This window comes from Giraffa tippelskirchi, chromosome 5, assembly GCF_054371585.1.
Source record: "Giraffa tippelskirchi isolate mGirTip1 chromosome 5, T2T-mGirTip1v1.2.pri, whole genome shotgun sequence".
Lineage (NCBI taxonomy): Eukaryota > Metazoa > Chordata > Mammalia > Artiodactyla > Giraffidae > Giraffa > Giraffa tippelskirchi.
The window spans coordinates 135534991-135560197 of record NC_137279.1 but is presented as its reverse complement, the minus strand read 5'-3'; the positions used below and the strand labels follow the sequence as shown (position 1 = coordinate 135560197).

At 39.8% G+C, this 25207-nt stretch overlaps 1 protein-coding gene and 1 long non-coding RNA gene across 22 annotated transcripts in view; one reads left to right on the top strand and one right to left on the bottom strand.

The window, feature by feature from the left end:
* Window positions 1–25207, bottom strand: part of DDAH1 (dimethylarginine dimethylaminohydrolase 1) — a 263209-nt gene that overhangs the window by 23164 nt on the left and 214838 nt on the right. For 20 of the 21 annotated variants that reach the window (XM_081490026.1, XM_081490025.1, XM_081490029.1 and 17 more), the window contains 3 exons: window positions 24679–24778; window positions 11152–11225; window positions 10233–10352 (listed from right to left, as the gene is read on the bottom strand). In XM_081490026.1, the coding sequence (XP_081346152.1) occupies window positions 10233–10352; window positions 11152–11225; window positions 24679–24778 (294 nt within the window). Of the gene's footprint in view, window positions 1–10232; window positions 10353–11151; window positions 11226–24678; window positions 24937–25207 lie in introns of all 21 variants that reach the window. The other variant, XM_081490033.1, reaches the window with a different exon arrangement.
* The window catches only part of LOC145506128 (uncharacterized), a 102543-nt gene that overhangs the window by 35368 nt on the left and 41968 nt on the right, over window positions 1–25207 (top strand). Inside the window, exons 5-6 of the long non-coding RNA XR_014053561.1 lie at window positions 2042–2211; window positions 4810–4975. This is a non-coding gene — a long non-coding RNA (uncharacterized LOC145506128). The remainder of the gene's footprint in view (window positions 1–2041; window positions 2212–4809; window positions 4976–25207) is intronic.

Sequence of the window (25207 nt, the reverse complement as noted above, 5' to 3'; positions counted from 1 at the left end):
CCATGAGGCACAAACCATCCTGGGTAATTTTTTTTTTTTTTTTTTTGTGATCTTTTGCCAACTCAATTCAGCCAAGAAACAATGAGACCCTGCTGGAGACAGAGGGCACACAAATGTTAAAGTGATTTTTTTCCATGTGCTTTGAGAGTGAGTAGATAAAGATAATAAAAAATAAATGGAAAAGGGTAAAGGACAGAGACTCTAAATTCAGATGAGCCGTTGACTGCTGCCAATGGAAACTGAAATGGGAGCCAGCCCCGTTAGTGTCTTACGAGCTTAGACGTCGGCCATCTACCAGAGCTGCCGTCAGTTGGATGTGTCTGAGTACAGCTCAGCTCTCAAAATGTGAATCTAGGTCAGAGGAATCCAGCAACACATTCTGTCCACCAATTTTCTATGGTTTGTTCCTGTGTTGATGGAGAGAACTGACTTCACCATGCCAGGGAGAGTTTGAACTCTCTTCTGAGAATTCCACCAAAGGCACCCCATTTGGTAGTTTTTTCTGATGTGCTTTCGTTGATCATTGTCCCCTAGGGCCTAGTATAGTGCCTGGTACAGAACAGGAGTTCTATAAGTATCTGTCCAAGTGCTGACCTGGGCCTTTTTCCTCCCCTGCCCTTTCAACTCCATCAGTTATGATGTTCTGCTACTTCTGTAAATAGAACTCATCCCCTGCAGGGTCCTCTCTGTTGTCACGGGTGCTTCTCCAGTCCAGACCCTCCTATCCTTTATTTCTGGACTGTGTGATGCTTCCTAACTAGTTTTATTACTTCTGATCTTCCTGTTAAATCATTCTAGCCATAACATCAGACAGATCTCTCTGAAATACCACTTTTTACACCTTTGCTAAAAAATCGAGTGGCTTCCAACAGCCTGCAGATAAGACTCCAATTCCTTTACTTTTGGACTAGCCCCAACTTATTTCTTAGACCTTAATTCTCTTCCTGTCCCTGCACATCATCTGTTGATTATAAAATAGATATTCCCCCCATTGTCCATCTACAGTAACCGCTCATCCTCTGTGCCCGTCCATCTGTGTCTTGCTGTTTGTTCAGGTCCACTCGGACTTTTGCCCCCTCCTCCTGTGATCACTCTATCCTTGGAACTCCCACCACCTCTACGAGGACCCTGCACCATTTAGTAGGCCTTTGCCTTATCTTACACTGACACTGTCCTGTTTCTCCAGTTCAGCTGGAGAGGCCTTGAGGGCATCCTCCTCCATGTTCCCTGTGTGTGAGACTCTATCTTTCATACAGTTGCTGCTCAATAAATTGTGGAATGATGCTCAAGAAGCCCTAACTTCAAACTCAACTGTAATCTCTTTTTAGGGGCTTCCCAGGGGGCACTAGTGGTAAAGAACCCTCCTGTCAATGCAGGAGACAAGAGACATGGGTGTGATCCCTGGGTTGAAAGATAACCTGCAGGAGGGCTTGGCAACCCACTGCAGTATCCTTACCTCCAGAATCCCATGCACAGAGGAGCCTGGCAGGCTATAGCCCATAGGGTTGCACAGAGTTGGACACGACAGAAGCGACTTAGCACACATGCAATCTCTTTTCAGTTGCCTTTTCTTCCATCTGCCTTTTGAAAAGTCTTTTTGCAGAAGAGACAACAATAAAAGGTTTTGGAAACCTTACCTTTTTTTCTATCAGATTTTTATGTATGAATTAGGAAATGATGATGTTTGTTAGATATCCAGTTTAATAATTACATACTCAGTTGAAGCCTCCTCAAAGAGAGATGGAACTAGGATGGAGTCTTCTGCAGTTTCCTATCCTAAAGCCGGCATCAACACGTTCAGCTAAGCATAAGTCTTCTATCACTTACAGTCACTGAAAGGACGATGTCACAATGGTCAAGAGTCTACAGTGAACCCACTTGGAACTATCTATATCACTGAGTGCTTTCTAATTAAATGGTTGCTACTTTTTGCCAAGCTTGAGACATAGTCCTTCACCTTGACTGCCTGTCATGAAATTTCCAGCGGGGAGGAATGAAGCTCTCATTCCTTGGAGAGGCTGATTGAACTTTGTTTTTTCAGGATGAGATTGCCTACTGGAGACGGGGTCACACAGGGAGAGCTGGAGGCAGAGCCAGGAGGACAACCTGTGAATTTGGACTCTAAGTTCTCTGCTTTGCCCTCAAATCCATTTTGGCCCTTTAGACAACTGTGCGTCTTCAGTCGAGTCAACATATAATTTTGTTTGTAAAGTAAGTTTTTTTCTCTAATATCAGTAATAATGTGAAGTGTAGTCTTTTTTTCTCTTTGGCATAAATCTCTGTACATCAAGATAAGGTACTGTTGTTAGGTTTTTCTTTGTGTGTGTGTGTGTGTGTGTGTGTATGTGTTTTCGGGGAGGAGTTTGGGAAGCATCAGTCAAATGCAAATTTTCTATTCTCAGAAAATGATAACATTAGTGATTTTTGATAACTCAGAATATTTTAATAAAGAAGTTTAACATGTCAAATGGATTGAATGATGGCATTCAAGTTATTACCTAGTTAGGTATTATATTAACACTGTAAGTTGTACAATGTTGAACTCTTGGCATGAAAAGAGTAAGGAGTTTCTGACTTTCGATGGTTTTTGATTTGGATATTTTCTCTAACTTTTAATGCTATTTGGAGGATGTTCTTTTGTACCTCTATTATAGACATGGTGATTGGCTTCTTCAGGTACATATTATTCAGGATCATAAGTTAGGTGATTTTGTAAGTTGTAGAAATTCTTGAAAGCAGTGGCTTTCAACTTAGTCTGTGTACCAGAATCACCTGTGGAACTTTTGAAAATACAGATGTCTGGTAGAGGACAGACTTGTGGTTGCCAAGAGGGGGGGTGCTGCATGGGGAAGTTTGAGAGTTGGGGATTAGCAGATGCAAACTATTATATATTGAATGGATAACAATAAGGTATTACTGTCTGGCATAGGGAACTATGTTCAATATCCTGTGATAAACCATAATGGAAAAGAATATGAAAAGGAATGTATTTATACATACATATATATATATCTGAATCATTTTGCTGTATAGCACCAACACTGTAAATCAACTATACCTCAATAATAAATTTAAAAAAAATGCAGAGGGCCAGACTGGATCCCAGACTTAGAACATCAGAATTTTCTGAGATAGGGCCAGGACAGTGTGTTTTCAGAAAGTTTTAAACCACACCTTTTATCAGGAACCACTAATTCAAGGTCACTTAGAGGCTCTTTCTTTCATGAGCAGGAGTCTTGGATTGAAAGAACCCTTAAAAGGCCATTTGCTCAACCTCCGAACAAGATGCTTGAGTTCCCCCAATGACATCCCATAGAGTCTGCTAAGTACTTTTTGATGTCCATTATATAATGGATAGAATGAACAGCCTTTTAAATATTATTTCTTCCTTTTTTTCCTCTTTGATATTTTCTTGAAAGCTCAAGAGAAAAAAAACACATTATTGTTCCCTTTCTCCTACTTGGCCAGTTTTGCTTTCTTCCTGCCTTGCTTGGGACTAGTGCTGATATACAGCAAGGTTGTTTTGGTCTCCAAGCTTCAGATTATTTATTGCCCTCTTATGCCAAAGCATTTTATTTGGCCCACCCAGCCTTGTTGGCACACAGCTCTGGGAATACTGTCAGATAAGCCAACTGCTGCCAGGAAAAGGAGCATAAACAGTTGTTACAAACTCAGAATCTATTTGGTTTTGTGTTTTAATTTCTTAATTCAGGCATGGTTGATTATTTTTTAAAAGATCATTGTCTTGTGAATCTGGTGAATACAATTGGAACAGAAAACCCGACAATGAGACTAAATTAAACCTAGGATGGATTGTCAATTTGTCCTTCACAGTAGGGACACAAAGTGGGAAATCTTGTGGCTACAGACTGTAATTCCCTGTGACAGCAACTGAGAATACAAAGTCCTTATTTTTCCATTTCAATCATGCTGTTGATACTAGTTAGCTCTCCTTCTGTCTTTTGGTTTTTTGCTATTGCTGTTCCAGTTGTCATTAAAGGAAATTCCAGGAGATTAAAAAAACATACAAAATCCAAAAACATTAAGGACTTTTTCCATTTTCATTTTTTAAATGACCACCTATAAAATAACATGGACATTTTTGGACATAAAATCAATGCTGAAGCTGAGTCAGAGTCAAAATGAGAGGAAATACTGAGTGACCTCTATTATATAGTTAGTCATGCAAAAGAAAAACACACTGTATCCTATGCAGTTTAAATTAGCTCAGAGCAAGCAGCCCGTGTCCTCATTCAAGGAATCTTACAAATGCAATTTGTTATTTCAGGAAACATAAAAACCTTAAAGACATTTCCGTCCAGATGCATTATGATCTTTTTAATTTAAAATTACAAGTCTACTGGAATTCCATGTACTATATTTCAGCTCCATTTATATGACAAAGGCACAAAAAATGGAGTGGTGATCTCGTAATTCTTTTCTTACCACATTCTTTTAGTATTTCTATTAAACATCTTAAACAATAATTCAGTGTGATACAAAATAATAAAATTAGTAATAAAAGAAAGGTCACTAAACAAAACTGCAGATACTGAAAGGAAAAAAAATACCTGGTCTCCTGTGTGGGGTTTAGTTAGGAAGGTGAGGATATGCCTCTTGCCTCCTGGCCAGCTTATGGCACACCCCCCAACATGTCAGTACCACAAGTCCCTGGAGCTCTGAACTTGGGGAGGGCAGCAGCTTCCTCGTCTGATTGTTTTAGCTAAGTGTCACTCTTCCCCACCTCCTTTCCCTCTCTTCTTCACTCCCTCTCTTTGTCCTTCCTTCCTTCCTTTCTCTTACTCCCAGTTGGCTGGAAGACTAAATGCTACCAAGAAGATTGAGTAAAAATTATTACTGAGAGCCCCTCCCGATGGCGAGAATTACGATCTGTCCTCCTGTGACAGAGAGCATGTAATTAATCCAGGTTCCTGGAAAGCAAGTCGATTTTGGCACGGATATAGAAAAAGAACGGGTGAGATGTAGTGCAAATCTACTCTTTATTATGTTTTTTTCCCTCCCCAGCTTTACTGACATATAAAGGACTATATATATATTTAAGGTTTACAAAGACTGGCAGGCGAGGGAAATGGGGAGATATTGGTCAAGGGGTATATAAAGTTTGCCTTTTTTTTTTTCTTATTAAAAGATATCACATGAAAGGTAAAGCAAGGATTTGAGACTTAGACTCAGCTACTGAAGAATTATTTCTGTAAATTAATCACAGCCCACTTCCAATAATATATGTATTTTTACTAATCTTTAAAAATTAAAGTATAACATACAAGATGGCCCTACACACCATGACTCCCTCCCTCTTGAATTAACTACTATCCTGACTGCTAATAGCATAGAGTGGTTTGATCTCTGGGCTTCCCTGGTGGCTCAGAAGGTAAAGAATCTGCTTGCAATGTGGGAGACCCAGGTTTGATTCCCTGGGTTGGAAAGATCCCCTGGAGAAGGGAATGGTTATCCACTCCAGTTTTATCTCTTGTTTAACTTTAAATGAATGAGATAAGAGAATATGTGTTATCTGGAGGTTGGCTTCTGTTGCTCAAATTATGTTTGTTACTCGAAGCTCCAGTTCTGCAGCAACTGGAGTTCTCATCGTCTTTGAGAAGACAAACATTCCTCCTGGAAGAGTACTAGTGGATCTACTGCCTGTACATAAATTAATCACTCTTATATTATTTTCTTTTATACCTAGAGGAGCAGGATGAAGATAGTGATTGTCCAGGGGCACGAAGGGAATGATGAAAAGTGTAGGAGAAAAAGTACAGCAAGGGCAGGTTGCTCTAAAGGCTAATTTTGCTTAGATAATAGTATTTCTAGGATAAGACCTGGTATCTAATATCTTTAGTAATTTCAAATCAACTGAATTGCCCATACTTTGGCCACATCAATGGTAAAATATGGTAATGATAGGTCCTCCTTTCTTTCTTTCCTATGTTAGATAAACTGTATTAAAAATGTATTAAATATACCCTGCATTAAATACATTCTGGGCTTTTTAGCAGAGAGTTGCTAAAGTCATCTTAGATGGATTATTTCATTTAAATAGACAATGCATACACTATTAAATCTCCTACAGCTTTGACAGGTATGATGACTATCTCCATAAGAACCCACTTCATTAACCAAGAATAGACTGCAACCCATTACAGAGTGTTTCAAATGCAGTAAGACTACCGGGAAGCCCTTGGGCTCTCAGCTTTGCATGAATATGCAAGAAGTAGTTTTAAAGACTCTGAAGGAAGCAAGTACTCAGAGAGCAGTGACAGATATGGGAAGCAATCAGGTTTTCAGTGTGTAGCACAGAAAGGCACAATTCACCCCTGTTTAAACGCTACGCCCTTCAAAGTGATGCCCAAGTGGCCAGAGGCTTCTCTATGGAGACAAGACTGAGACATCAAGATTTACAAAGGAAAAACAGATATCTGGGACCAAACTCACATCTTCCCTGATACAGATCAGATACTGATAACCAGCAATAAATGGGAAGAGGGGAATAGTTAGAGAGAGAAGAGGAGAAAGAGGGAGCTTAGCTAGAACCAATCCATGGCAAAATAATTAGAAAAGGCTTTCCAATAGAAAAAGAATGGCTATGGAGTGGGCTAGGCAACTGGGGCCAACAGAAGCTGCATCCAGGAAATCTGATTCTGAAACCATAAGATCCTATTCAAAATGCCTTATTTCATCTGTTCTCAGTATTTTCACTTGTGAAGTGGAAAAAAACACACAATTTCATTACTTGTAAATGACGTATTTGTCTCTGGCCATTTGTCTTCCTGCCTGTCTATATCACTATTTATATGTCCAAATCAGCAGTAGGATTTACCCACTATAAATTTTATTCATTGATTTAATACAGGTGCCTACTGCTGCTGCTAAGTCACTTCAGTCGTGTCCGACTCTGTGCGACCCCATAGATAGCACCCCACCAGGCTCCCCCGTCCCTGGGATTCTCCAGGCAAGAATACTGGAGTGGTTTGCCGTTTCCTTCTCCAGTGCATGAAAGGGAAAAGTGAAAGTGAAGTTGGTCAGTCGTGTCCTAAACTGTTCTCAAATAACCAGCTCAATTCACTAAATCTGAATTTCACCAACCCACTTATTTCTGACCCTCATGGAGATCTCATTAGTTTTCAGTTTACTTTGTACTCCTACTTCGACCAGGGAAGAGGACCTTTTGATGCTAGGAACATGGCAGGTGGGCATTGGCCAACTCCACAGGCCCATGGTTTATGAAGCACATTTTCTGATGGAAAATTCAGTCTCCAAAGAAATGTCTTTCTAGTCAGAATTATTTATAGTTTCTGACACAGAAGTTTTCAAGTATAGAGTGAACATCATTATTAACACTGACTCAAATGAACTCTAAAGGAAGGAGGACTATAAAACCCTCAGGGGATGCTCTTAAAAGATGTGGTCTTAGGGGACTTGACAATGGAAAAGGAATGATTAATGGAGAAATATGAGTGAGTGGCCAAGGCACAGAATGGAACTTGGGGCTTGGCTTTCTTTTTCCAGGTCATCAGTTGCCATTTTTTGACCACTTCCCCCTCCATTTAATTTTTTGCAAAAGGAGGGATGGTCCAACAGCTTTGTAGCAATACAGCCTCTTCTGCTCAGAGCCTATGGATAACCAGACTTCTACTTCAAGGGGATAAACTCATTCTTTTGCTCACTTTTATGTCCCTACCTCTTCAGACATCATCTGCCCCATCCAGCTGTGTCCCCTGGAACCCGCAAGAAAACGCTTTATTAGTTGGGCTAGTTTGGTTACATCTCATGAATATACTGTGCTTAGTCTTTTCTTATTTGCTATCCCCACCTGGAACTCTCTCTCACTGGATTCCACTCTGACAAACCCTTCAAGACCCACATCAAGCCACATTTTCTTCATGTAGTTTTCTCTGAATATCTAGACCTCAAGGAGTTTCTTCTTCTCTTCTGAATAACAGTGAGGGCTATTTCATATAACTGAGTGATAGTTAACCATATTGTGCTATCTCTTAGTTTATTACATATTAGTTTCTCCAGACTAAGTTAGGGACCAATTTGCATTAGAGACCTACTGAGTTAGAGACCGATTTATTTGAGTTAGGGACCTAGTTTACCCAGAATGGCAGATGAAACTAGTTTTTCTAGTTTGTCTACCCAGAGGAGGTTCTTTCTGCTAATTTACAGAAAGGCATTGCATGGACAACTTCAGCCTTCTCCTTCTCTTGTAATCAATTTCAGACACATGCAGGCCAACCCAGCTGCCATGGGAAGACATCATAGTTAGTCCCTGAGGAGAGAAATAATCTTCCTAGATCTTCTGAATGACATCATTCATCAAATATTTTCTTTCAAGGCATCATTTTTTTTTTTGATATGCAGAAAGTTGACACAGGCTTCCAGATGAAACAGAACAAAAGACATTCTCTAAAGGAAACACAGAAAAAGCCACTAAATTCAAAATCCAAAGTAGATTATTCAACAATAATTGTTAAAGGTCCTGGAAGTATAATCAGAGATACAGTCTGGGAAAGGGAAGAAAGAAAGGCCAAGTGCACTGACTGAAAGAAGTTAAAGATAATGCAAAGGGGAAAGTCAGCAATTGGGAGGCAGAGGTTGCTTCCCAGACAAACCGTACCAAGCCCAGCCCTGAGGTAGAAGAGTCAAGACCAGATAGGGCAAACAAATAAACTGTGTACCTTGGAGTACACAGATTTTCTCTCTTTGCCTAAGAGAAATTTCTGTCTTGGTCCTTTACTTTTATTTTTTGGCCAAGCTGTGCTGCATGAAGTGTCTTAGTTTTCTGCATGTGTGAGTGCTAAGTTTCTTCAACCATGTTCTTTGCGACCCCGTGGAATGTAGTCTACCAGGCTCCTCTGTCCATAGGATTATCCCAGCAAGAATACTGGAATGGGTTACCATTTCCTTCTCCAGGGGATCTTCCTGACCCAGGGATTGAACCCTCATCTCCTGTGGCTCTTGCATTGGGAGGCAGATTCTTTTACCACTGAGTCACCTGGGAAGCACATCTTAGTTCCCTGAACAGGAATCACACTTGTGCCCTCTGTATTGGGAACACAGCCTTAACCACTAGACTGTGAGGGAAATCCCTGTCTTGGTCCTTTAATAAGTCATGTGTCATTTAGGACAACTTCAGAGGGAGGGGCAAAAAGTAGTCCCAGCCCACCTTTTAGTAATTAGCTTTGTGATCTGGGGTGAGCCACTCAATCTAGCTCTTAACTGCAAAATGGAGATAAAGTCACCTCCCTCATTCATTTATTCATTGTGCACCAGATATTTACTTAGGGACCACCTTGGGCCAAGCATAGAGGGGCACAATGGTGACCAAAATGGACAAGGTCTTTGCCCTTATGAAGTGTCCAGATCATCTCCCAGGGTTATTAGCTACAGAGAAGGAACATGCCTTTGAACTGTAAAGCACTGTACCAATGGAAGATCTTCACTATCAATGACGTCCACTCTCCATCTAGCTGTGTGACACAAAGCAAGTAGTAATTTTCCTGGACTTTCTGATTCCTATCTATGAAATGAGAAAAATTACTTTCCTAAAATTTAAGTATTCCACTGCAAACGGAGAAGTTAAAATTTTTAGGTACTTCTGAATCACAGCTTTCTAAAAGATTATAATGAAATAGTTCAGAAGTACAAAAGGATAAGAACAACATAACGACTCTGTGTGTGCCAGTTACCTGAGTTAAGAGATGAAACATTACAAAGAGCTCTGCTGGTGGAATGTCTTCCTTTTCCTCAGAAGAAATAACTGTGATGAGTTATTTCTTTCCAGGAAACCTGGTATGTGAGGAAGAATGGTTCATTAGTGAAGAATTCTTCTGATAGTTGTACTTTGCAGGAAGAGTACTTACTAAGTACTTACTTAGAGAAGGAAATGGCAACCTACTCTAGTATTCTTGCCCAGAAATCCCCATGGACAGAGGAGCCTGGCGGGCTACAGCCTACGGGGTCACAAAGAGTCAGACATGACTTAGCAACTGAACAACAAGTACTTACTTACTCAGAGTAACAGTACGTACTAAGTGCTCTTGGTTCCTAATAAATGTGAGGTCATGACAGGGTAAATCAGAGAAAGCTCAGGTAGCAGCCTATTCTCTCCCTGCTACCCTTGGTTGCTGTCCATCTAGTAGACGGTATTAGACAAACCATGTGGCAGGCAGTGCCTACAGCATTTCGAAAGAGCAAAGTTTTATATTTACCTTGAGGGCCTTCTGTGCAGATTCACTTGATCCAATAGCGATTAGGTTAGGCCCAGCCATGCTGCAGAAACTCTTCAAGTGCAAAGCATCCACCACAGGGACCGTGGAGACTGCATAGTCCTATGCATATGAGAGAAAGTAGTTTGTCATGGCAGAATAATTCTGAAACCTGTTCAAACCTGCTCAAAACATTCTTGCTCCCCAGGAGGCTTCTGGGGTCCCTGAACATCTGGAAGGAAAACTAGGACAAATAGGTTTGGGTATTGCCAGTTGAATGAAGACTGCTTCTAAGAAGGAAGTGCAGAGCCTCCTACCTGACTTGTGACTGCCTTAACAGCGTTGCTGGCTGACCTACAGAGGGGGCTACTCTAGAAGGATGCATCTGAATATCCTGTGCAAACAAGAGCCTCACATCATCCTGGGGAACAGCTTCTTGGGGATTATATCTCTTCCTTAGCAGTCTGGTGAGCCAATCTGCTCAAAATCAATCGAGTTAAGGGACCTTAGGAGGATGTATGTGCAAGGCCCAGCACACAGTAGGCAGCCAAGTATGGATGATCTTTAATTCCGATCTGAAAAGTTCCACATTTCATTTTAGAGACAACTGGGACTCCAGATACATTTTTTTAAGTCATCAATTGTGCCAGGAATATCTGCCAAGTGGTTGTATGATTGATTATACACTGGGAGAAAGCAGAATGTCCATGATAACTTTATCTGTTGCTGCTGTGGGAGTCCCATGAAGCCTATTTATTAAGTCCTAGCTTCTAAAACTTCTAGCAAACATACAAATATTAGGAATTATTTTGCAAATCCCATGACATATAAATATCATTATTCATGACATATTGATTCAATGGGTCTATGACTATTTATTAGGTAGTTACTCTGTACCAGGCATAAATTATCCTTTACCTACCTTAAAAGTATCAGCCAAGATTTCAGCACCTCGTTGATTTGTCCTTTTGGAAAGGCCCACAAAAAATTCTCTGCCTATAATAAATGTCATGGGACACAGTGAGTGGGTAGCATCAGTGATGGCATGCTATTTTTCTATCTATAAATAAAGACTTTAAAGCATCACACAGTTCTTTCCTACCGTAGAGGTCAGCTCCATTTGTATTCTGACTCCTGCTCTCTTTACATACACGATTTCAAACTATTGCCATTAGAAATAAACTTTTTCAAACTGATAGAGGCAGAAAGTATCAATAGAATGGTGGTTGTCATGGGCTGATGTGGGGGAGGGGACTGAGCAGGAGCTAGCGAGTCAGTGTTTAATGGGTATGATGTTTCATTTTGGGAAGGCAAAAAAGTGCTGGAGATGGGTGGTGGTGATAGTTGCAAAACATGAATGCAGTTAATACCCCTGAACTGTACATTTTAAAAGAGTTAAATGGTAAATTTTATGTTGTGTATATTTTACCACAATAAGATAATATGGTTTTTATTTAGAAAATAACAGAATTAAATGTAACCTGTAATCAGATAATTAATAACCTGTAATCAGAAATTAAGTAATAGCAATAAGTTAGCAGAACTTCCTTTTTTTCCCCCAAAAGAACAATACTATACAGTCTTGATGAGCCAGATACTTTTTTTTTTTTTTAATAGTGTTGATGTAAGGGCTGATGAAACCATCTCAGTAAAATGAGTTTAGTGCTGACTAGTCTTCAGCTCTAAGAGCTGTCTTAAAAAAATACACCTATATATTTCAAATTAACCCTCAAATACACCTATCTACAAAGCACTAAAGTTTTGGAGGAAGAAACTTTCTAGTTATTTGGCTTTTCTGAAATTCTACAATTTTTTTTTTCTCAGAAAACAAAGCATTAAGTAAAAATGCTCTTCTAGTTATAGGCAAAAAACCAATGATAGTAGATAGAGTTAGGCAATACATAAATGTAGGGGTTCTTATCCTTCTTTAATTCTTGGAAAAGAATTCTACATGAAATGTGGAAAATACATAATCAGTATATATTTTGCCCCAGACAAGTATAAACAGTGTAGTCATGTACACTTGTAGCCAAGTAGAAAGAATTGCTTGATAGACTTCACACCTGTTACAAATTTAATCTTCATGATGTCCTTATAACAGGGGTAAAGTTCAGTTCAGTTCAGTCGCTCAGTCGTGTCCGACTCTCTGTGACCCCATGAATTGCAGCACGCCAGGCCTCTCTGTCCATCACCAACTCCCGGAGTCTACCCAAACCCATGTTCATCGAGTCGGTGATGCCATCCAACCATCTCATCCTCTGTCATGCCCTTCTCCTCCAGCCCCCAATCCTACCCAGCATTAGGGTCTTTTCCAATGAGTCAACCCTTCGCATGAGGTGGCCAAAGGATTGGAGTTTCAGCTTCAACATCAGACCTTCCAATGAACACCCAGGATTGATCTCTTTTAGGATGGATTGATTGGATCTCCTTGCAGTCCAAGGGACTCTCAAGAGTCTTCTCCAACACCACAGTTCAAAAGCATCAATTCTGCGGCGCTCAGCTTTCTTCACCGTCCAACTCTCACATCCATACATGACCACTGGAAAAACCATAGCCTTGACTAGACGGACCTTTGTTGGCAAAGTAATGTCTCTGCTTTTAAACATGCTATCTAGGTTGGCCATAACCTTCCTTCCAAGGAGTAAGCGTCTTTTAATTTCATGGCTGCAGTCACCATCAGCAGTGATTCTGGAGCCCAAAAAAGTAAAGTCTGACACTGTTTCCACTGTTTCCCCATCTATTTCCCATGGAGTGATGGGACCAGATGCCATCATCTTAGTTTTCCGAACGTTGAGCTTTAAGCCAACTTTTTCACTCTCCTCTTTCACTTTCATCAAGAGGCTCTTTAGTTCTTCTTCACTTTCTGCCATAAGGGTAGTGTCATCTGCATATCTGAGGTTATTGATATTTCTCCCGGCAATCTTGATTCCAGATTGTGTTTCTTCCAGCCCAGAGTTTCCATGATGTACTCTGCATATAAGTTAAATAAGCAGGGTGACAATATACAGCCTTGATGTACTCCTTTTCCTATTTGGAACCAGTCTGTTGTTCCATGTCCAGTTCTAACTGTTGCTTCCTGACCTGCATACAGGTTTCTCAAGAGGCAGGTCAGATGGTCTGGTATTCCCATCTCTTTCAGAATTTTCCACAGTTTATTGTGATCCACACAGTCAAAGGCTTTGGCATAGTCAATAAAGCAGAAATAGATGTTTTTCTGGAACTCTCTTGCTTTTTCGATGATCCAGCAGATGTTGGCAATTGGATCTCTGGTTCCTCTGCCTTTTCTAAAACCAGCTTGAACATCTGGAAGTTCATGGTTCATGTATTGCTGAAGCCTGGCTTGGAGAATTTTGAGCATTACTTTACTAGCATGTGAGATGAGTGCAATTGTGCGGTAGTTTGAGCATTCTTTGGCATTGCCTTTCTTTGGGATTGGAATGAGAACTGACCTTTTCCAGTCCTGTGGCCACTGCTGAGTTGTCCAAATTTGCTGGCATATTGAGTGCAGCACTTTCACAGCATCACCTTTGAGGATTTGAAATCACTCAATTGGAATTCCATCTCCTCCACTAGCTTTGTTCGTAGTGATGCTTTCTAAGGCCCACCTAACTTCACATTCCAGGATGTCTGGCTCTAGGTGAGTGATCACACCATCGTGATTATCTGGGTCGTGAAGATATTTTTTGTACAGTTCTTCTGTGTATTCTTGCCACCTCTTCTTAATATCTTCTGCTTCTGTTAGGTCCACACCATTTCTGTCCTTTATCGAGCCTATCTTTGCATGAAATGTTCCTTTGGTATCTCTAATTTTCTTGAAGAGGTCTCTAGTCTTTACCAATCTGTTGTTTTCCTCTATTTGTTTGCACTGATTGCTGAGGAAGGCTTTCTTATCTCTCCTTGCTATTCTTTGGAACTCTGCATTCAGATGAGAATATCTTTCCTTTTCTCCTTTGCTTTTCGCTCCTCTTCTCTTCCCAGCTATCTGTAAGGCCTCTTCAGACAGCCATTTTGCTTTTTTGCATTTCTTTTCCATGGGGATTTTCTTGATCCCTGTCTCCTGTACAATGTCACGAACCTCTGTCCATAGTTCATCAGGCACTCTATCAGAGGGTAGACATAGGTAGACATAACATAGGTAAACATAGGGTAAACATAGGTAAACATAGGTAGACATAGGGTAGACATAACAAGGGTAAAAGACATAGGTCAAATGATGTTATGATAAATTCCAATGCCTTATGCTGTTGGCAGACACAAGAATCGTTGGTGGCAAACTGACAGTGTTTTGGGTAATGGCCTGATTGTGTTGTCCCTTAAGAAAACTCACTACATACAAATCAAAACTTAAGTAAGAGAAAGGTCCTTTACTTGACAAAAAGTATTAATTTCTTTATTAAAAAAGTCAGTTGAAATAAAAAAGGCAAATTTCCTTAATTCTCTTATGATAAATATACATTTATAAATTAGATTTACACGCAATAAAAAAAACACTTAGGGACTTTCCTGGCAATTCAGTGATTAAGACTTCATTCTCCCAATGCAGGAAACATGGGTTTGATCACTGGTTGGTGGCTCAGATCATGAACTCCTTATTGCCAAATTCAGACTTAAATTGAAGAAAGTAGGGAAAACCACTAGACCATTCAGGTATGACCTAAATCAAATCCCTTATAATTATACAGTGGAAGTGACAAATAGATTTAAGGGACTAGATCTGATAGACAGAGTGCCTGATGAACTATGGACAGAGGTTCGTGACATTGTACAGCAGACAGGGATCAAGACCATACTCATGGAAAAGAAATGCAAAACAGCAAAATAAATGGCTGTCTGAGGAGGCCTTACAAATAACTGGGAAAAGAAGAGAAGCGAAAAGCAAAGGAGAAAAGGAAAGATATTCCCAGCTGAATGCAGAGTTCCAAAGAATAGCAAGGAGAGATAAGAAAGCCTTCCTCAGTGATCAATGCAAAGAAATAGAGGAAAACAACAGAATGGGAAAGACTAGAGATCTCGTTAAGAAAATTAGAGATACCAAGGGAACATTTCATGCAGAGATGGGCTCGATAAAGGACAGAACTGGTATGGTCCTAACAGAAGCAGAAAATATTAAGAAGAAGTGGCAAGAATACACAGAAGAACTGTAAAAAAAAGATCTTCATGACTCAGATAATCACAATGGTGTGATCACTCACCTAGAGCCAGACATTCTGAAATGTGAAGTCAAGTGGGCGTTAGAAGCATCACTACAAACAAAGCTAGTGGAGGTGATGGAATTCCAGTTGAGCTATTTCAAATCCTGAAAGATGATGCTGTGAAAGTGCTGCACTCGATATGTCAGCAAATCTGGAAAACTCAGCAGTGGCCACAGGACTGGAAAAAGTCAGTTTTCATTCCAATCCCAAAGAAAGGTAATGCCAAAGAATGCTCAAACTACTGCACAATTGCACTCATCTGACACGCTAGTAAAGTAATGCTCAAAATTCTCCAAGCCAGGCTTCAGCAATATGTGAACCGTGAACTTCCAGATGTTCAAGCTGGTTTTAGAAAAGGCAGAGGAACCAGAGATCAAATTGCCAACATCTGCTGGATCATCGAAAAAGCAAGAGAGTTCCAGAAAAACACCTATTTCTGCTTTATTGACTATGCCAAAGCCTTTGACTGTGTGGATCACAGTAAACTGTGGAAACTTTTGAAAGAGATGGGAATACCAGACCATCTGACCTGTCTCTTGAGAAACCTGTATGCAGGTCAGGAAGCAACAGTTAGAACAGGACATGGAACAACAGACCGGTTCCAAATAGGAAAAGGAGTACATCAAGGCTGTATATTGTCACCCTGCTTATTTAACTTATATGCAGAGTACCTCATGAGAAACACTGGGCTGGAAGAAACACAATCTGGAATCAAGATTGCCGGGAGAAATATCAATAACCTCAGATATGCAGATGACACTACCCTTATGGCAGAAAGTGAAGAAGAACTAAAGAGCCTCTTGATGAAAGTGAAAGAGGAGAGTGAAAATGTTGGTTTAAAGCTTAGCGTTCAGAAAACTAAGATGATGGCATCTGGTCCCATCACTTCATGGGAAATAGGTGGGGAAACAGTGGAAACAGTGTCAGACTTAATTTTTCTGGGCTCCAAAATCACTGCAGATGGTGACTGCAGCCATGAAATTAAAAGACGCTTACTCCTTGGAAGGAAAGTTATGACCAACCTAGATAGCATATTTGAAAGCAGAGACATTACTTTGCCAACAAAGGTCCGTCTAGTCAAGGCTATGGTTTTTCCAGTGGTCATGTATGGATGTGAAAGTTGGACGGTGAAGAAAGCTGAGCGCCGCAGAATTGATGCTTTTGAACTGTGGTGTTGGGGAAGACTCTTGAGAGTCCCTTGGACTGCAAGGAGATCCAACCAGTCCATCCTAAAGGAGATCAGTCCTGGGTGTTCATTGGAAGGACTGATGTTGAAGCTGAAACTCCAATACTTTGGCCACCTCATGCAAAGAGTTGACTCATTGGAAAAGACCCTAATGCTGGGAAGGATTGGGGACAGGAGGAGAAGGGGATTACAGAGGATGAGATGGTTGGATGGCATCACCAACTCGATGGACATGGGTTGGGGTAGACTCCGGGAGTTGGTGATGGACAGAAAGGCCTGGCGTGCTGCGATTCATGGGGTCGCAAAGAGTCGAACATAACTGAGCGACTGAGCTAAACTGAACTGAACTGGGGAACTAAGATCCTGATGCTGCATGGCACAGCCAAAAAAAAAAAAAGAAACAAACAAAAAAACAAACAACAAGTTACTTAAAAGAAGAAGTGAAGCAACTTAAATTAGAAAAAAATTTACTTCATTATGCAAATTTAAATACACTATATGCAAATATAAAAACCTTATACACTTTTTCCATTTAAAACTACAAAGAAAAGGAAATTGCTTATGTCTTTAAAAAGTAAGCCAGACTTCTACTTCTAGCAGTATGGCAGGCTATACTCCTTAAATGGCCTTTCTGATAAAAACAACTGATGTTCTGGAATCAAAATAGTAAAAAGTATTTGGGTTGTTATATCTCTCATGTCATTTTCTTCTATAACCACTCACCCTCTTTTTCTTTTCCTTCCTCACCTTATTCTTTCATAGAAGAAAGCAGGTCATTTATCCTACTGACTTTCCTACATTCTGGATTTGGTTTATTGTTTCCGTGTGTGTGTGTGTGTGTGTGTGTGTGTGCGCGCACCCATGTGCATGTATGAAGTTGCTTCAGGTTTGTCCCTCTCTTTGAGACCCCATGGACTGTATCCCACCAGGCTCCTCTGTCTGTGGGATTCTCCAGGCAAGAACACTGGAGTTGGTTGCCATGCCCTCCTCCAGGGGATCTTCCCAACCCAGGGACTGAACCAACCTCTTTGCATCTCCTGAATGGCAGGCAGACTCTTTACTGTCTGAACCACCAGGGAAGCCCCTCCTTGCATACTAAGATTAAATTGTTCCTTTATCTTTTGTATTTCTGGCAAATTGATAGTCTATGTAAATACTTCATTAGCTTCTTGCTCAATTTTTTTTTTTTTTTGGATAGGACTACTTCAGTGGTGGGGCTATCAGTTCAGTTGCTCAGCTGTGTCCGACTCTTTGTTACCCCATGGACTGCAGCACACCAGGCTTCCCTGTCCATCACTAACTCCCAGAGCTTGCTCAAACTCATGTCCGTTGAGTCAGTGATGCCATCCAACCATCTCTTCCTCTGTCGTCCCCTTATCCTCCTGCCTTCAATCTTTCCCAGCATCAGGGACTTTTCCAATGAGTCAGTTCTTAGCATCAGGTGGCCAAAGTATTGGATGTTTCAACTTCAGTTTCAGCATCAGTCCCTTCAATGAATATTCAGGACTGATTTCCTTTAGGATTGACTGGTTTGATCTCCTTGCAGTTCAAGGGACTCGCAAGAGTCTTCTCCAACACCACAGTTCAAAAGCATCAGAGGTGGGGCTACACATCTATTGTATCGCATCCCAAGGCACACCATATCCTGACTGTCACATTTTCAGTGATACTAGAATCATAAGAGTGTTCAGGTAGTATCAGCCTGATTCCTTCATCATAAAGCTCCCCATCAAGCTTCCATGTAAAGGTTTTTTTTGTTGTTGTTGTTTCATTCCTTTATCTGTTTTTTTTTCCCCCTGCCTTGAAGCTTGTGGGAACTTAGTTTTCCGACCAGGGATCAAATCCATACCCTCTGCATTGGGAGCTTGGAGTCCTAACCACTAAACCACCAGGAAAATATAAAAGTTTTACATGCTTTGATGATCATTGCACAGGTCCTTTGTTTTATTAAGGATCTACATTTACTGGGTAGAATTCTAAAAAATAAACTTTTCTCAATCAAGTATTTGGTCTACTTGAAGCAGAGTTCACAAAGAAAAGATAGGCTGAATGCTTTGTATTTATCAATTATCACAGTAATGAATTGTTATCCCAGAAACTTATAATAATGATCAATATGTTTTTTTAAAAAAATCATCCACTAATAAGCCAAGGAATAAATCATAATGGAAATGGGAAAACATTTTGAGTTAATAACAAAAATATTCATATCAAAACGCAAAGGATTCAGCTAAAGCACTACTTAGAAGGTAGTACTTAAGTGCTTACATTAAGAAGAGAAAAGTTTCAAAATAAAGAGACAAGATTTCATTTTGCAATGAAAGGAAAAAAGAACAATAAAAACAAAGAAATTTGAAGGAAGGAAATAAAGGTAGAAACAGGCAGAGAAAAGGAAACATACAAGAGAGAGGGTTCAAAAAGCTAAAAGTTAGTTCTTCGAAACGGTTAATAAAATCGACAGATCTCTGGCAAGAAAATGAAGGCCCAAATAAACATGAATGAAAGGGGACAGAGCTGTAATTGTTGTAGAACTTAAAACAGATATTAAGAAAATATGAATAACTTTATACCCAACATTTAAAAACTTAGATGAAATAAATAAAATCTCAGAAAACAGAACTCACCAAAATTGGCTCAGAAAAAATCTCAATAGTCACATAATTATTACAAAACAAAATCAGTTGAAAATCTTCCCACAAAGAAATCACAAGGTCCAGAGGGCCTGAATAGGTAAATTCTACCAAAGTTTAAGTTTTACTGATTTTAGAGAATAGAAACAGAGGAAAATATTCTCCAATACACTTTATATGAGGTTAACATAATTTCAACCAAAGCCAGACAAGGACAACAAGAAAGAAAAGCTGTAGGCCACAGAAACAAATCTTAAACAATTATCAGCAAACTAAATACAGTGAAGTAAAGTGAAAGTTGCTCAGTCATGTGACTCTTTGTGATCCCACAGACTATACAGTCTATGGACTTCTCCAGGCAAGAATACTAGAGTGAGTAGCCTTTCCCTTCTCCAGGGGATCTTCCCAACCCAGGGATTGAACCCAGGTCTCCCACATTGCAGGCAGATTCTTTACCAGCTGGGCCACCAGGGAAGCCCAAGAATACTGGAGTGGGTAGCCTATCCCTTTTCCGGACGATCTTCCCAACCCAGGAACAGAACCGGGGTCCCCTGCATTGCAGACGGATTCTTTATCAACTGACCTAACAGGGAAGCCCAAAGAAGCTAAATAAAACACTGTAATAAAAATAGGATATATCTTGATTAAGTTTGATTTCATCCCAGAGATGTAAACTTTGACCATTCATATCAGGAAATCAATTAATATAATTAACTACATAAATAGATTAAAGAAGAAAATCATATAATCATTGAAGTAGGATGAGAGTTTATCACCTGAAATTCTATTTCTAGCTCTTTACTTTAAAGAAACTTATATATGTACTCAGGAGATATAAGACTGTACATAGCAGCATTGAAGACAGTAGAGAAAAACTGAAAAGTACTCAAATATATATCAGCAGTAAAATGAATAAATATATCATGGTGCATTTTTACTAGGAAATTCCACATAGCTGTGAAAATGAATGAACTCCAGCTACATGGATCAAGTTAGATCAAAGGCAGAAAAATCACACAAGAGTTCATATAATATCACCCTAATTATATAGAGTCATAAGAAAAGCAAAACTAAACAACATATAATTTAGGAGTGCACATATTGAGGCAAAACTCAAAAAAAGACAAGGCAGTGATTACCACAAAATTCAGGACAGGGAACACCTCAAGCTGTGAGGAGAGAAAGTTTGGGACTGGGGCTTCTACGGTCCTGGCAATGTTCTGTTTCATAAGCCAGGTGTTAGGTACTCATGTGTTCATTATATTATTGGTCTTTAAACTGTACATAAACATTTTATAACTTTTCTTTATATGCACCATATTTCACAAAAGTTAAATGAAAGTAGAGGTCTATCCAAGAGAAAAAAGGATTGAAACACTTTCTACCAGTAGCTGCTTGCCTGACTGACAGATTTCCCAGTGGAACTCGAGTTGGAAGTTGCTTTCCTTCTGTCCATTTCCTGATCAATTATTAATGAAGCTCTGAGTCACAGAAGGAAGGGGACACAGAGCAATGGGAAGTGCTCCAGATTTTGTTTCTTACTCAACTCTGCACAATCTAAAAACTGAGTGGTGATGGTTGTACAATGTTGTGAATGTAATTAATGCCACTTGAATTATACACTGAAAAATGGCCAAAATAGCACATTTTAGGTTAAATATATTTTACTACAATTTTAAGGAAGCAAAAAAATTGAGAAGTAGGAATAGAAGGTAGGACCACACATTAGCTATGAATGAGAGGCCAAGCAGATAAAGATCTTAATATTATAACACTATCTCTGTTTCCAATAACATAACTTCTAAGATATTATATAAGATATTATATACTGAATATTATCAAAACAAAGCTTACAGATAGTGCCCAAGGCAAACTTCATTGCTCAGGACTTAATTCGAAGTTATGGGAAAAACAACAGGCTTGAAATAGCTGTGAAAAGAAGAGAAGCAAAAAGCAAAGGAGAAAAGGAAAGATATTTCCATTTGAATGCAGAGTTCCAAAGAATAGCAAGGAGAGATAAGAAAGCCTTCCTCAGTGATCAATGCAAAGAAAAAGAGGAAAACAACAGAATAGGAAAGACTGGAGATCTTTTCAAGCAGATTAGAGATATCAAGGGAACATTTAATGCAAAGATAGGCTCGATAAAGGACAGAAATTGTATGGACCCAACAGAAGCTGAAGATATTAAGAAGAAGTGGCAAGAATACACAGAAGAACTGTACAAAAAAGATCTTCACGACTCAGATAATCACGATGGTGTGATCACTCACCTAGAGCCAGACATTCTGGAATGTGAAGCCAAGTGGGCCTTAGGAAGCATCACTATGAACAAAGCTAGTGGAGGTGATGGAATTCCAGTTGAGCTATTTCAAATCCTCAAAGGTGATGCTGTGAAAGTGCTGCACTCGATATGTCAGCAAATCTGGAAAACTCAGCAGTGGCCACAGGACTGGAAAAAGTCAGTTTTCATTCCAATCCCAAAGAAAGGTAATGCCAAAGAATGCTCAAACTACTGCACAACTGCACTCATCTGACACGCTAGTAATGCTCAAAATTCTCCAAGCCAGGCTTTAGCAGTACGTGAACAGCGAACTTCCAGATGTTCAAGCTGGTTTTAGAAAAGGCAGAGGAACCAGGGATCAAGTTGCCAACATCTGCTGGATCATCGGAAAAGCAAGAGAGTTCCAGAAAAACACCTATTTCTGCTTTATTGACTATGCCAAAGCCTTTGACTGTGTGGATCACAGTAAACTGTGGAAACTTCTGAAAGAGATGGGAATACCAGACCATCTGACCTGTCTCTTGAGAAACCTGTATGCAGGTCAGGAAGCAACAGTTAGAACTGGACATGGAAAAACAGATTGGTTCCAAATAGGAAAAGGAGTACGTCAAGGCTGTATATTGTCACCTTGTTTATTTAACTTATATGCAGAGTACATCATGAGAAACGCTGGACTGGAAGAAGCACAAGCTGGAATCAAGATTGCCGGGAGAAATATCAATAACCTCAGATATGCAGATGACACTACCCTTATGGCAGAAAGCGAAGAGGAACTAAAAAGCCTCTTGATGAAAGTGAAAGAAGAGAGTGAAAAAGTTGGCTTAAAGCTCAACGTTCAGAAAACTAAGATGATGGCATCTGGTCCCATCACTCCATGGGAAATAGGTGGGGAAACAGTGGAAACAGTGTCAGACTTTATTTTTCTGGGCTCCAAAATCACTGCAGATGGTGACTGCAGCCATGAAATTAAAAGACGCTTACTCCTTGGAAGGAAATTTATGACCAACCTAGACAGCATATTTGAAAGCAGAGACATTACTTTGCCAACAAAGGTCCGTCTAGTCAAGGCTATGGTTTTTCCAGTGGTCATGTATGGATGTGAGAGTTGGACGGTGAAGAAAGCTGAGTGCCGCAGAATTGATGCTTTTGAACTGTGGTGTTGGAGAAGACTCTTGAGAGTCCCTTGGACAGCAAGGAGATCCAACCAGTCCATCCTAAAGGGGATCAGTCTTGGGTGTTCATTGGAAGGACTGATGGTGAAGCTGAAACTCCAATACTTTGGCCACCTGATGTGAAGAGCTGACCAATTGGAAAAGACCCTGATGCTGGGAAGGATTGGGGGCAGGAGGAAAAGGGGATGACAGAGGATGAGATGGCTGGATGGCATCGCCCGCTCGATGCACATGAGTTTGGGTAGGCTCCGGGAGTTGGTGATGGACAGGGAGGCCTGGCGTGCTGCGATTCACGGGGTCGCAAATAGTCGGACATGACGGAGCGACTGGACTCAACTGAGATGCTACGGAAAGACCTTTGACGAGTGGAAGAGGTTCCTAAGCCTTGCTGTAACAATGAGAAGACTTTTAGGGAATCTGTTCAGCTCAGCTGTTGAGGTAACTAAATGGCTGTGAACACAGCTTGTTTTAAATCATTCTTCAAATAGTATCTGTACCTGCTTACAACAAGTTATTTATTCTTTGGCTATGTTCTGGTAAAAAAGAGTTTTATTGTAATGAAATGTGTGATTTACACATCTAGCTTATCACAAAAGCCCATTTCCTAAGAGAAATAGGCTGTTGTTTTGTGCTACTAAAAGAATGAAAAGTGCCATCAATGGGAGACACAAAGAATATTCTAAGTGGAACTTACTAGGCAGATTCAAAGAATGCCTGAGTCGGCTTGGATACAACTGGAGCTGAGAATGCAGCGTAGGCCTCTCTGATTCCTTGCTCTGTGTTCTTAGGGCTCAATGGGTGTACACAACAAATCCCAATTCAGGGCCATTGCCTATGACAGTGGTAGCACAGGTCGTGCAGGGCACAATTCCAGGGGAGGGCTCTTCACAAACCTATGAGAAAAGTGGCGTCCCCCGAGGCTCAGTGACAGTGCCCCCACCCATAGGTATGTGACACCAAGCAAGGAGCTACGCAGAGTTTCCAGGTAAAAACTCCTCCTCCTCCAGGAACATTAACTATATCAAAATTTAAGTTATACGAAACATTATTTTTACATTAAAATGAAAATGACTATATTTTTTTCTATACACATGGGATTTGATATAAAATTCACACCAGCTAAAATATTAGACTTCCAAGAATCTCCAGGCTTCCAGTGGGCCACATGGGACCACATCCCCAGATCTCTGGGGACTGGCTTCTGCTGTTACGGCTACATCTGTGAAACAGATATTTATTCTTTGACAAGTTGGGGAAAACAAACTCTCATTATCAATTAAAAATTATTATTGACATCTTGTTGATCAATATAGCTAGCATGACTCTGGGGACCCAGATTTTAGCACATGAGTTTACAAAAACAATAGTAATATCATCATAAAGAGCTGGAAAAGTTAAATACTAAAATTACCATTTCTGTAGTAGCTATATTATACTCATTATAAAAACTGATTCCAGTTAAATCAATAATAATATCAGCTATTTATATTTTGTTGAGTTCTGCTATTATTCATCTGGCATTAATCAAGCCAATTTACACTGAAAATTATTTAAATTTATCTTGCCATCTGGGAAGAAAATTATTTTTAAACGACAGATCTTGAATTAAGAATCTTTCAAATACAGACTGGATATACTGTCACACAATGCAAAACTAGGCAACTCTTAAGCTAAAGTTGTGGAAGAACACAGTAGACACAACCTATAAAATGATATATATATATTGATAACATGTAAAATAAGCAAATATGTGCATACAAAAGTACTAAAGGTACTTTAATATTCAATAAAAAAGTATTCAATAACCCAGATATTGAAATGATTATCTTTGAATGAAAAATCATTTTATATTTTCTTTCCTTTGTGCTTCTCTGTATTTTCCAAATTACCCTTACTTTGGTAATTAATAAAAACTTATAATTAAGCAAGGGGATATAGAAAAGGTATTAGAAATATTTTTAAATAGGAAAAAGTAAATACAACTTTACCTGTGAATAAGACATCTCCACCATCTAAAGTTGCATTTTCATCTTTCATCTCTACTATGTTGAGCTGAAGTTTTTCTAGTGCTTCTTTCATCATGTCAACCTGTTGAAAGTAAAATGATTCAGATTAATATTCTTACCGTTTTCTAGCAAGAAAACCAGTCATCTAAAACTTTAGATCACTGAATTATGCTCCCACATGCACACAAACACATACACACAAGCATACTCTCGTGGATATATAAAGTGAAAGTGACGTCGCTCAGTCATGTCCAACTCTTTGAGACCCCATGGACTGTAGTCTACCAGGCTCCTCCATCCATGGAATTTTCCAGGTAAGAGTACTGGAGTGAGTTGCCATTTCCTTCTCCAGGGGATCTTCCTGATCCAGGGATCAAACCCTGGTCTCCCGCATTGCAGCCAGACGCTTTACCATCTGAGCCACCAGGGAAGCTCGTGAATATATAAGTGTAGTATATATTGAACCAGCCATGATCATTTGCAAGAGAAGAAATTATCTGTTAGAAATTGT